The sequence below is a fragment of the Aplidium turbinatum genome, chromosome 16 (assembly GCF_918807975.1).
Source record: "Aplidium turbinatum chromosome 16, kaAplTurb1.1, whole genome shotgun sequence".
Taxonomy (NCBI): Eukaryota; Metazoa; Chordata; class Ascidiacea; order Aplousobranchia; family Polyclinidae; genus Aplidium; species Aplidium turbinatum.
The window spans coordinates 20,017,989-20,031,398 of NC_137487.1; the positions used below are offsets into that span (position 1 = coordinate 20,017,989).

Genomic DNA, 13,410 nt, shown 5'->3' on the forward strand with positions numbered 1-13,410 from the left:
AAGTACCTTTAGATTCTTCTTGCTTAATTGTGTGATAACCATGGAACTGAAGCAAGACTTCTTTCCCACATGGAGGATACTTTCCAATAAATCCAAGTCTATGGGCACCAACGTTGAGATTTAGCAAAGGTGATTCGTCAATTAGCCATAGTTTTGTAGTTGATCGAGACATACTATGTTTTTCATAAAATAGCTTTTCAAATCATAAGGTTGATAATCCTAAAAAGTGGCCTAATATATGTATCTGCAAAATAATTTTTATTCTTAATCATTTGTAGGATTTTAGCTTGGTTGGCTGAGCCTTATCCTATCTCATCCTCTCAATAACTTAAGGTAATATGAAGATAACTACGTCCATGAGGAATATTTCAAAAGGAAATATACAGAATGATAACCGGGAACACCACACATTAAACCAGCCAATCCTGCGCTTCCCTTTCAGCATTGCATACAGTAAACTTGGCCTCTTGCAATCCCCTGACAGTTTCTTTCACGCACTCTCAAATTAAAACCGACTTGGATACCATCCCAGTACTTTATTCAAAACGTCAGCGCGACGCAGATTGTCAGCACAAAGAAAATAGAAAGGTCACCCAACGTCGTAGGAGCAACAGCACAGAGAAATTACCAGAAAATTAACAGACTATCTAATCGAGGCGAGCCGTGAAATCTTTAGTCAATAGGAATCAAAAACCATTTATAACCCAGGCTTCAAATACGTCCGATCAGCATGCTAATCGAGCACCGAAAAAACTAACTCATGTTAAAAACGGTCAACGATAAAAACTAGCATTGTGACGTTATCAGACGTCATAACGAGGAAAGGTGGTGTGATTCTTCTAGAATGTTCTACAGTAATCATTGAACCATGCACATAGAAATCACACTTAATTAAGTTCTGGCTGGCGACATGAGGGAACAACTATGATGAGATTAATTGCAGAAAGGCAATTTTAAATAGTATGGCGTCATAGTGACGTCATCAAATATTAGTTTGGCCAAGTTTAATACATGATCGCTTAGCCTTGCTAATTACCTTTCCATTGATACCTTGAATGTGTCGCTAGCTTCAGTGTTTCGCCAGTTACTAAAGTAAATGTAAAACTACAGCGCCACCATGTGGTTGAAGTTTTAAATATTTAAACAACTTCTCCACATGAATATCTCACAAGGTATTTGAGCCATGTTCATCAAATTTTTTTAATATGCTGCGCATCCAGTTGCTTCATACGCGTATCAAATATGAGGAAGATTGGTGGTAATTTAGAAGGTCTTATTGGCATTTCATGTCGTTTTTTGCGAAATTTGACAAAACTGGAGCAATTTGGGGCGTTTGCTGGACCCTTAAAAATTTTTTAATCAAAAATTTTTTTCTACCATGGCTAATTATATAGAAAATGGCAACTTTTCCAATTTATTGGAACGAAAGTCCAAAGTCGTTTTTTTTGGCCCACACTAATTCACATTGCGTGTAGATTGGCCTCACTCAATCCGTGTCCAATACTCGGTGATGTCACCGGAAGTCTAACATAATTCTTAAAAGGCTACATTCGCATTGCGCATAGATTGGCGTAGTGGTTATTGAAGTGGTCCCTTTTTACCTTCATTGAAGCTTGTTTTTACGTCTAATAAACGTAGAAACATGTTGACTTTAACTGTATTGTTCCGTCATACTGCATTTTTGGCATCTTACTAAGAAATATAAAAATTGTTCTCTAATGTTGTGTTTTAAACTTATCATTTTGATATTGTGCATTTTCCTAATAACTCTTAACTCTTAAAAGGTTACATTCGCATTGAAATCCTAATGAAATCTTTGTGGATAGGAAGAAGAAATATTAAGAATAATAATAATGTTATGGTTTTATTTATTGTCGCTCTACAACAGCTAAGGTCTTTTAGCGACAGGGCTCATTTTTAATTTATATCAGGTTTACGATGTTATCACATTATTACCCGACTCATTCTCACTGCGCTATGCAGGATAGAACACAATCGGTACCGTTTTTAAAGTCTTCGGTTTGACCCGACCTGGAATCGATCTCAGATCTACCAGCACGAGAGCCGAAGGCGAAACCACTCGGCCACTGAGCTGGTAATATTAAGAATAAAAAATCATTTAACACCCGCTGACTATTTATTGCAGTTGAACTACGCCGGTGGCCATCACAGTATATTTATTCCATTAACTTTTATTAGCCTCAATTCTCACAATGTCATAGGCTACACAATACGCATGTCACCGCCTCTGCGTTTGATATAATTATGTACTATGTTTTGACATCTGTATTTTCCAAGCATGGAAAAACGTTTTCACAGCGTTTCAGTACAGTATTAAATTGATAATTTCTCTGTCAACTAACAGACTACCGGTAGTCAAAATCATGAGGCATATTTAACTAACATAGTGTGACGTTTGGCTTCGATCACCGCAAGCCCGCGCTTGCCTTCAGATGATCTCACATTTTTTGTAAGTTACACGTTTCATTTTTTGACTACGTTGAGCAAAAATTCATTAGTTTATAGTTTGGTTGAGGTAAAGGATGGTCGTTTGTTTGTTTGTCACTAAAGATTGAAAAAGGGAAGAAATAAAACAGAAGTTGCACGATATTTTCTATTTATTTTATAGCGTCAAAACTTAGAACAAAGAAAATAGAGAAGAACAAGCCCGTTTGCGCACAACAGTCTGTTGGATAATCAGAAAGTGCATTTGAAAAAATGGTTTTTCAATCCGGAAAAAAGCTACGCAGAATTTCGCTAGCCATGACAGTTGCAAGTTCTATACGGAATTAAACTGTGATTTATTTTGAATTTTATTTTTTTCAACAGAACAGACATGTCAAAAATAAACCTAAGGATAAAAGCCTAGTGAAACGTTGCACAGCAGAAAACAGTAACGTTAGTGCAGAAATTTTCCCACTCGTGCCCAGAGCATTGTGACGCAAGAAGCCACACGATCTCGTTCGGTGGAAGTTAATCAGTTATGTTGTGTATTGGGCAGCTACAGGGCGCTTTCACTCTTCAATGGTCTGGTCTGATGAAAGCCTTTCATAGTGAAGAATTAACCAGCTCAGTGGCAGAGTGGTTTCGCCTTCGGCTCTGATGCTGGTAAATCTGAGATCGATTCCAGGTCGGGTCAAACCGAAGACTTTAAAAACGGTACCGATTGTGTTCTATCCTGCATAGTGCATAGCGCAGTGATAATGAGTCGGGTGATAATGTGAGAACATCGTTAAACCTGATATAAATTAAAAATGAGCCCTGTCGCTAAAAGACCTTAGCTGTTGTAGAGCGACAATAAATAAAACCATAACATTATTATTAGTGAAGAATTATCAACACAAGTGACAAAGCATGACGATCGAAGTTAAATCTGGTGTGTCCGCCGTGAGACTTAATTTGTCCGCCGAGATAGCTGCTCAGACTGGACACGTTTGTCCGCTGTCGACAAAATCGAATTTCGACCTATTTCGTCCACTGAAAAGATCAAGAGAAATTTTGAAATGTTTGCGGCAACTCCGATCAGCGACTTCAGCTCTGTTGTTTTTTTTTCTCGATCTTTTCAGAGTACAAAATGTTCAGGGGATGAAATAGGTTGCACCCGTTGAGTCTCTATGTTTTCTTGTTGCTAATTTGGATTCCTTTGTTGAATTAACTTGATGAATTTTTCCATTGAAAATGACAAAAATTACTGCATTTTCTGAATAAATTGCAGGCTCCCTAATTTGCAGGCCCTGTGCGATATCGCACGGTTTGCACACCACAAAGACCGGCACTGGGTGCTGTCAAGGGAAGTCTAACATAACTCTTAAAAGGCTACATTTGCATTGCGCATAGATTGGCGTAGTGCGTAGTGAAGTGGTTCCTCACTCAACCGGCCCGTATTCAATACTCGGTGCTGTCGCGGGAAGTCTAACATAACTCTTAAAAGGTTACATTCGCATTGTGCATAGATTGGCGTAGCGGTTAGTGAAATGGTCCCTCACTCAACCGGCTCGTGTTCGACACTCGGTGCTATCACCGGAAGTCTAATATAACTCTTAAAAGGTTACATTCGCATTGTGCATAGGTTGGCTTAGCGGTTAGTGAAGTGGTCCCTCACCCAACCGGCTCGTGTTCGATACTCGGTGCTGTCACCAGAAGTCTAATATAACTCTTAAAAGGCTACATTCGAATTGCGCATAGATTGGCTTAGCGGTTAGTGAAGTGGTCCCTCACTCATCCGCCCGTGTTCGATACTCAGTGTTGTCACCGGAAGTCTAATATAACTCTAAAAAGGTTACATTCGCATTGTGCACAGGTTGGCTTAGCGGTTAGTGAAGTGGTCCCCCTCACTCAACCGGCCCGTGTTCGATACTCGGTGCTGTCACGGGAAGTCTAATATAACTCTAAAAAGGTTACATTCGCATTGTGCATAGGTTAGCTTAGCGGTTATTGAAGTGGTTCCTCACTCAACCGGCCCGTGTTCGATACTCGGTGCTGTCGCGGGAAGTCTAACATAACTCTTAAAAGGTTACATTCGCATTGTGCATGAATTGGCTTAGCGGTTAGTGAAATGGTCCCTCACTCAACCGGCCCGTGTTCGATACTCGGTGCTATCACCGGAAGTCTAATATAACTCTAAAAGAGCTACATTCGCATTGTGCACAGGTTGGCTTAGCGGTTAGTGAAGTGGTCCCTCACTCATCCGCCCGTGTTCGATACTCAGTGCTGTCACCGGAAGTCTAATATAACTCTAAAAAGGTTACATTCGCATTGTGCACAGGTTGGCTTAGCGGTTAGTGAAGTGGTCCTTCTCACACAACCGCCCCGTGTTCGATACTCGGTGCTGTCGCGGGAAGTCTAATATAACTCTTAAAAGGTTACATTCGCATTGCGCATAGATTGGCGTAGTGTTTAGTGAAGTGGTTCCTCACTCAACCAGCCCGTGTTCGATACTCGGTGCTGTCACGAGAAGTCTAACATAACTCTTAAATGGTTACATTCGCATTGTGCATAGATTGGCGAGGCGGTTAGTGAAGTGGTGTCTCACACAATCGGCCCGTGTTCGATTCTCGGTGCTGTCGCGGGAAGTTTAATATAACTCTTAAAAGGTTACATTCGCATTGCGCATAGATTGGCGTAGTGGTTAGTGAAGTGGTTCCTCACTTAACCGGCACGTGTTCGATACTCGGTGCTGTCACGGGAAGTCTAACATAACTCTTAAAAGGTTACATTCGCATTGTGCATAGATTGGCGTAGCGGTTAGTGAAATGCTGTCTCACTCAACCGCCCCGTGTTCGATACTCGGTGCTGTCACCGGAAGTCTAATATAACTCTTAAAAGGTTACACTTGCATTGTGCATAGATTAGCTTAGCCCTTATAAGTGGTGCCTCACTCTACCGGCCCATGTCCAATACTTGGTGCTGTCACGTGAAGTTTAACACAACTCTTGAATGGCTACATTCACATTGCGTATACATTGGCCTCACTCAATCCGTGTCCAATACTCGGTGCTGTCACGGGAAGTCTAACATATCTCTTAAAAGGCTACATTCGCATTGCGCATAGATTGGCGTAGTGGTTAGTGAAGTGGTTCCTCACTCAACCGGCCCGTGTTCGCTACTCGGTGCTGTCACGGGAAGTCTAATATAACTCTTAAAAGGTTACATTCGCATTGCGCATAGATTGGCGTAGTGGTTAGTGAAGTGATGTCTCACTCAACCGGCCCGTGTTCGATACTCGGTGCTGTCACGGGAAGTCTAACATACCTCTTAAAAAGCTACATTCTCATTGAGTGGCGTAGTGGTAAAGTGAAGTGGTGTCTCACTCAACCGGCCCGTATTCGATACTCGGTGTTGTCGCGGGAAGTCTAACATAACCAATTGTAGGTTACATTCGCATTGTGCATAGATTGGCTTAGCCCTTATAAGTGGTGCTTCACTCTACCGGCCCATGTCCAATACTTGTTGCTGTCACGGGAAGTCTAACACAACTCTTAAAATGTTACATTCACATTGCGTATAGATTGGCCTCACTCAATCCGTGTCCAATACTCGGTGATGTCACCGGAAGTCTAACATAACTCTTAAGTGAAGCATATTGATCAATTACGCATTAGGTTTATAATTTACCTTGTTAAAGTAAATATCAATTCCCACATTGAACAAATCATCATAATTATTAATATGCAGCCATTGTCCAGTACCTTCATCTTTTCCATCTCCTTTTACCAATCCTGCTTTTTTAGCCGATTTTTCAAACGAATTCTTCCATTGATGGTGTGTGCAAGAAAAAATTAACTGTCGCAATGATTTTTTATAAAAGCAGTTTGGATTTCAGAGTGGTAAGGTCTTCTGTGATAAAGGCATTGTTGTAATAGTGGTTTGCATTCAGGTTCTTCTTCGCTCTATTGTCATTATTTCGTAATAGTAATTATTTCGTTCACTTTTTTTACAGTTGGAGAAGCGAACGATGATCGCTCAGGTTTTGCCTCCCAAGCGCGGTTTCCCAAGACGATGCGCTAGCTGAATTTCATTCTCATTCAAACTAACGTGTAGCCTAGTGATTTAGCAATTTTTAATACGATTTCTTCTCCGTCGTCACTGTTAGAATTGGTTTCAGGCACACCATGAATTCGTAAGTTTTTGCGTCTGCCATATTGTTCCAATTCATCGGTCTAGCAATGTTCAGATTTAAGACTTGTTTTAGTTTCAAATTTTCCTCGTTCAGTAATTTTAGATGACTTTTGCTCTGTTTTAGTTCCGTTTTTATAATTTTATTTTCTTTAGCTAAACTCTTTACTGTATTGTTTATCTCCTTGAGTTCTTTTCGGTCTTCTTCGCTGAAATTAGTTGAAGTTTTCTTGTTACAGTAGGTTTGTTTGTTTGTTTTATTATCTTTATCCTGCATTGCGGGAAAGCGGACTTCAGCGCTATGCATCGGTGTACGCCTTCCGACGTACACCTGACCCACGCTGCAGCCGACTGCAATGTCTGTTTCCGGTTGTCTAGGCCTACTCTAGCCTACTAATGACTTAAATTTGGTATTACTCGAAATCGATCACTGGGTAGAGGCAATTATCGTAAAGTTTCTTGCCCAGAAAAACAACAGCAAGTGCGGGTGGCTGGAGTCGAACATGCAGGCTCTCGACTGCGAGCCCAACGCGCTAACCACTCGGCCACTGCTAGTCATCTTGATAGAGCACAAAATACAACTCGTCCGTTCGCTGGAATGACAGCTGGAATCGAATGAGCTGGATATTGACACAAGACTACACTTTTGTAATGACATTATAAAATGACGTGTTTCTAAACTGCTATCTTCGTTCCCAAGTACTGCCATATAGGCTACACTTTTGTACAGATGCATAACCATACCATAAAAAATAATTTTTGTTTCTGTCATAAACGGGATATTGAAAACACTTTGTTACGTCACAAGTCACGATATTCAATTCATTCATAACCAATTATGCCTATTTGTTTTAAAATGAAAATTCAAGTTGCAGAAATACTTTAAACAAATCTTTCAATAATAATCTAAAAAATAGCCCAATTAAATTTGAGTTTGGGAAATTTTTCTTTTAACTCTCTCCAAGTTGTTTGTAGATGTAGAAATACTTGACGATTTTACGTTTTCACTTGGCCAATCACTGGCTGTATTGTACATTTCAATCGCTTTTGTGTAGGCGATTTTTGCTTCAAGCAGTTGGTTGGTTTTTTCAAGCGCAGTTCCCATGTTGTTGTGGGAGTCTCCAAATACAAGATATCGATTTGCCTCAACGTGGAAAACTGTCTTCATTAATGTGATTCCAGATTGGTTCATCGCGATCGATTTTGACCAATCAGCTGCTTTGTTGCAGTAGAAACCAAAGTGCTTTAAAAACCAACAAATTTGTTTGCTTTTAATTTTTAAATCAACACTGTTTATGTTTTGCATTGAGTCAAGCATTTCTTCCATGAATGAATATTGTTGTTTGATTTGTTCTTGTTTGTTTTGTTGTGACATTTCTTTTGAAATTTGCGTCATCAACCAACCAACATTTCGAAGCTTATCTAACCTGTTTCTAGCGTCGTAGTGATTCTTAACAAATTGAAATCTACAATGAGCCAATGAGATTGCGCAATCGCATTCTTTCACATTCACAAATTTCAAAATTAATTTCTTAATATTCTCATCATACACATCACGTGATTGATTCATCAAGCGTGACGATTTATTTGCATCAACAATGGATGCAATCGACACACAAACAACTTCTGCTTCTGAAATCTTTTCCAAACTCAACAAACATTCCGCCAGGTCCATGCTTGGTTGTAACTTGTCCCATCCTTCGACATAGTCGATAATTTTTTGCAGGGTTTCCATCGCTTTTTGGAAGTTGTTTTGTTGCTGATAAGTCGCTGCCGAGTCTGTAAAACAAGAAATTACAAAAACGATCAGAGATGAGTTTTGTATAATTCGATGAAAATAAACATTTTTTATCAATATTTAAAGTTTTATTTGATTAAATTAATAAATGCTACATGTGTTGTCATTATAATAAACGCATACATGCAGGGCCGGCGCATCTATTTGGCGAACTAGGTAGTCGCCTAGGGCGCAGCCTAGGGGCACAGAACTTTTACTTTTTCTGTAGTTTTTGTACTTTTTTAAACTTATATTTCTTTGTATAAGGATTTCACTGTTCTTGAATATTGGCGTACGATTTGCAAGCGTATAGCCTACTTGACAACATTGATTTTCAACCGTGTTGCGTGAACGATCGTTAGGTGTTCCGGAAGAAATTTATTAGTTTGACTGGTGATGCATAGAAAGCCGGTGGAAAATCAAACTCAGAAGAGCTTTGAATTTGTCTTTCTGCAGTTCATGCCCGAATATCAACTTTGTGCTCATCTAATCTGGCCCAGATATCGTACTGAAAAAAACTGGAAGTGAATGAACTGTTGTTGTGCTGTTTATTTTATAGCATCGCCATTATAAAATTTTACTTGTTGTTCCACAAGATTACGTTGATACTTAGCCGGCTGCATAGCCGAGTGGTGTGAGCAGTGGAACGGCACTTGAAAGAGTGTTTGTTAATGTTAGTGCCTACGATATACATGGCGGGATTACAATAGTAACGAAACTTGAAAGTAACAAAGTAGCCTAAGCATGAAAAGTGAGATTTTGACGTAGCCTAAGCTGTATTATTGTATCACCATTGTGTAAATTTTGAACTGGTAATTACTGCTGTGAAATAGTTCCAACAACAATCTGAATCACAGAAACCGCAAATTTTTTTAACTAACTTATTATTGTTCACTTCATATAGTGAAATGTTGTACCAATGAGGGCGCAGACAGTGAATCTTGCCTAAGACCACAAGATAGCCTTGCACTGGCCCTGCATACATGGATGATTTTGTATTACAATCTTATGTCTACTTTGTTTATCTGAAACTCGGGTATTGCAGAATTTCCGATAAGTGGGGCCAGAGTTAAAATCTAGTTCGTTTGCCAACTGTGCACCTCATTGTGTCCGGTGTTCATAAAGATAGAGCTTCGATGGAGAGTTTGTCTTGTTGAACCATAGGGTTATTCAACACGAAGGCTATGTTAAATCTGATTACGTTACTCGATTTTGTTCGTTATGAACAGTCTACAACTTTTTGCCATTATACACAAAATGAAAGATGTTTTAATTAATCAAAGTTTATATTTATCAATTCGTCAACGAATATTAAAATGCTATGTCTGGTCAACCCTTTTATACAACTCTGAAACTTGGACAGTGTCACAAAAAATGGAAAAACGGATCGATGCCTTCGAGCTCTGGTCATACAGGCAAATGTTAAAAATTTCATGGAAACAAAAGATCACTAACGATGAAGTATTATCCAAATTTAATTCAAGCAAAATTCTATTACAAATAGTCAAAAGAAGAAAATTAAAGTATTTTGGACAGTGACACACAATAAGGCAAAACTCGTTACAAAGATCATTAATAGAAGGGAAGATAAATGGTAAAAGAAACAAAGGTAGACCAAGAATGATTTGGACATCAAACAACACTAAATGGACAAAATTAAGCCATGAAAATGCAGTACGAACAGCTCATGGTCGAGAACAATGGCGCATTGTATCCAACCCTCATTACGAGGAAGGAACGTAATGATGATGACACAATATTCACATCCATTTGCGTGGTTCGGATATTTTCATCATCGGAACCTGTTCCTGCGCCAGTTAGGCAATGAAAGTAAAAAAGTGCATTTCAATCACGCAGCATTCCACAACCAGTGTTCGTGTTGCTTACCTCGTGATTGTTGGATTGTTGAATGAGTGAAAACTTTTTCCTCAACATTTTGAGAAATAAATTTCATCTGAACATAAAAAGTTTATGCCGTTTGCAAATTTCATATCTTGATATTTAACAAAGTCTCAAATATAAGGTTGTATGATAGATTGATTCAATTAAGCTTAATTATTGCAGCATCTTCCAAACTGTGAATGGGCTACCAGTAGGCTATAGCTACAAGGGTTCAGTTGAATTCAGTAGGCCTGATCCTTAAAAGGCAGTAGGTATTTCTCTCACATCAAGGGCTAACTTATTATCGATGGTGCGCCACTCCTTAACAATAAAAAAAAAAACATAAGAAAACGACCTGCCTCCGGCTATTTTGTTAGTTTTAAAAAATATTGTTTTTGCATTTCTGCATTGTGAGGTTTTTGCTTTCTTTTTAAGCACCTTTTACATTTTGGTTCGTTTCGGCCACAAATTTGGTTTCATTTAGGTTAGACCAAACTATTTTTCTGAACATTTCCAATTTAAAATGTTTAGACACTTACCTTTCCCAGTGTTTCAATGACATTTTCCAAAGTAATGTTTCGGGACATTCCCTCCACTCCGTTGCCAGGAAACGCAATAGGACTTCTACACGTTGGACATCTGCAATGGTAGAAGTGAATGTATAAATTAAGTTGAGCTTTGAAATGGGTAAGTTGAGTTTTGAAATGCTGGATTAGCAGTTCCCAAACTAAGGCCCGTGGATCAATTGTGGGCCGCGCAACAGTTTCAAAGATCGTCAGACTATGCGCGGCATGAGACAACTTAGCAAGTACATTTCAGCTACTGCCAAGTCAGCAAATAAGAATAACTTTTTCAATTCAGACTCGGTTGGTTGGTTTTGAATCTTTATCCTCGGACTGACAAAGCCTTGATAGGTTATTCCTGGTAGTTTCGCATAGCCTACTTGTAGACGCTTTTGAGGCCAGTTACTGAGATTGACAGGGTGAATTTTCCGATTGTTGAAATATTGCGGCCAGAGAATTATTCCATCCATTAGATGCCGCTGAATGGAGAACAGTCCTTAGAATGCATTGCTCAAGCGCACATCCCGAGAGTCGAACCAGCGCCGCTTAATCTTTAGACGCTTCTTCGTTCACGAAGTCACACGGAGCTGTCGGGGCAGATTTGCTTCATCATCGCTTGTTAAACTTATTTTGCTGACCTGTGACATGCCAAGCTTCGACTTGCTCAGTTGTTACTTACTTAGTTTCATAATTTGCCAACCTCGGCAGTATTGCGTTTCACTTGTTTTGTTAAGTATCTCGCATGCACAACTATTCTAAATATTAACGACGTTCTAAATATGAATCTTGAGAAGTTATCAGGTAGGGCATGAGGATAAGTCACACATACTGTAAATCTAATTGTCGTAGCAGGACAGCGGTTATTTTCCGTGATACAAGTTTAAAGATGTATAAATGAAAATTTTGTGGGTGTTTGCCCAATCACAGTGATTGGAATTCCATTTTATTTTCAGAGTTCGTGTCAGGTAACACACGACAAGCGGATTGCACTATTCAAAACTAAACCAAACATTGGTAAATTAATTGCAGCAGATTGCGTGCACCCATTCGATTATACGTCTCATAGCAGGCCTATTTGATGGTTTTTGCTTTCCTTGGGTCTTTTAATAGTAATTTTTTGTTTTCAATTTGCGTTTGTACTTTTTGTTTTTGCTTTTTTCCTACGGAAATCTTTCCTTAAGGCTTTTGATTTTTATCCTTTATTTATTTTTGTCTTCTTATTGACTTTTAGAAGTCCGAAGTATATCTAAAAATTCCAAAGGATTCCTCATAAATAAATATTGAAAAAGTTTGGGAATCGCTACGTCAGAGTAGAAATATTTGCAATTTACTACAAGCTGCCGATTGATGATTTCAAAGCTTTTTTAGGAAAACTAATTAAACCTCGTTTACGTTGTTATGCGAACGGAAATGCTAAAGTTACTAACGTTTTTTTTTCACTTACCTTTTCTCTCGATTGTTCTGACAGAATCTAGCTAGACATCCATGGCAGAAATTATGCCCACACGCCAAAATACGAATGGGCCGCTGCAAAGTCTCGATGCATATCGGACATTGGAATTCGTCAGTGAGGTTTTCCGCCATTTTACGTTATTTTTGCAAATCAATTGGTTGTCATTAACTTAAATCTATAAAAAACAATTAAAATTAATTTTCATTAAAGATTCTGTTATTTTTCCATTTGTTAGTTACAGAAAAGTTGCATTTTATCTTAGAGTTCACAACGTTAGGAATGTTGGCCAATGTTGTTGAATTACTCCACAACTGGAAACAGAAGCATAAAAAGTGCCTTTGTTTAGTTTGTGGTGTATCATATTTAATTCTTCATTGAGGCATCTGTGCTCCCTGTCTGTGCTTAATAAAAATACAACTGATGACGTCACTGTTACTTCTTGCAATAGTAGTTTGACTCAACCATGTTCAACTTCAACACACGGATCTTTTCATGAACTTTTGACTCGCTTACTTAGTTCTTGCTCAGTTTGAACTTGTTCAGTTTTGTCTTGCTCAGTTTGGACTTGCTTAGTTAGAACTTGTCGAGTTTGAGCTTGTTCAGTTTGAATTTGCTCAGTTAGAACTTGGTCAGTTAGGTGTTGCTCAGTTAGAACTTGGTCAGTTAGAACTTGGTCGGTTAGGACTTGCTCACTCAGAAAGTACTTAGTTTGGACCTGGTCAGATTTCACTTGAGGTATTGAACATTCTGAGTTGTCGCTTGTTGAACCGATGACTGCGGACTTCACATTTGCTGACTATAGTTGTTTGCTGAGTTTCATCACTTGCTGACTTGATGCTAGTTGAACATCATCTCATTTTGTGACTTGAACAATAGCTGAAATGAACTTGCTAAGTTGAAGCACTTGCTGAGTTGTCGCATGTCGAGTGGTCTGACGACTAGAATTTAGAATTGTTGAGAGTTGTAGAACTTGGTCAGTTAGGACTTGGTCAGTTAGAACTTGGTCAGTTAGGACTTGCTCACTCAGAAATTACTTAGTTTGGACCTGGTCAGATTTCACTTGTGGTGTTGAACATTCTGAGTTGTCGCTTGTTGAACTGATGACGTCGGACTTCACATTT

At 38.9% G+C, this 13,410-nt stretch overlaps 1 protein-coding gene across 1 annotated transcript; it reads right to left on the reverse strand.

Annotated features, from left to right (window-relative positions):
* Positions 1-8,107: 8,107 nt before the first annotated feature.
* Positions 8,108-12,420, reverse strand: LOC145785301 (E3 ubiquitin-protein ligase TRIM63-like). The gene is made up of 3 exons (XM_082596970.1): positions 12,281-12,420; positions 10,813-10,912; positions 8,108-8,394 (listed from the first exon to the last, which is right to left on the reverse strand). The coding sequence occupies exons 1-3, from the start codon at positions 12,418-12,420 to the stop codon at positions 8,266-8,268; spliced, it is 369 nt and encodes a 122-aa protein (XP_082453096.1). The 3' UTR covers positions 8,108-8,265.
* Between the last annotated feature and the right edge of the window lie 990 nt (positions 12,421-13,410).

Coding starts and splice junctions, on each gene's coding strand:
- LOC145785301 (XM_082596970.1), bottom strand. CDS start 12,420: ATGGCGGAAAACCTCACTGACGAATTCCAATGTCCGATATGCATCGAG. Junction 10,913..12,280: donor CAGAACAATCGAGAGAAAAG/GTAAGTGAAAAA, acceptor CTACCATTGCAG/ATGTCCAACGTGTAGAAGTC. Junction 8,395..10,812: donor TCATTGAAACACTGGGAAAG/GTAAGTGTCTAA, acceptor CTTGTTTTACAG/ACTCGGCAGCGACTTATCAG.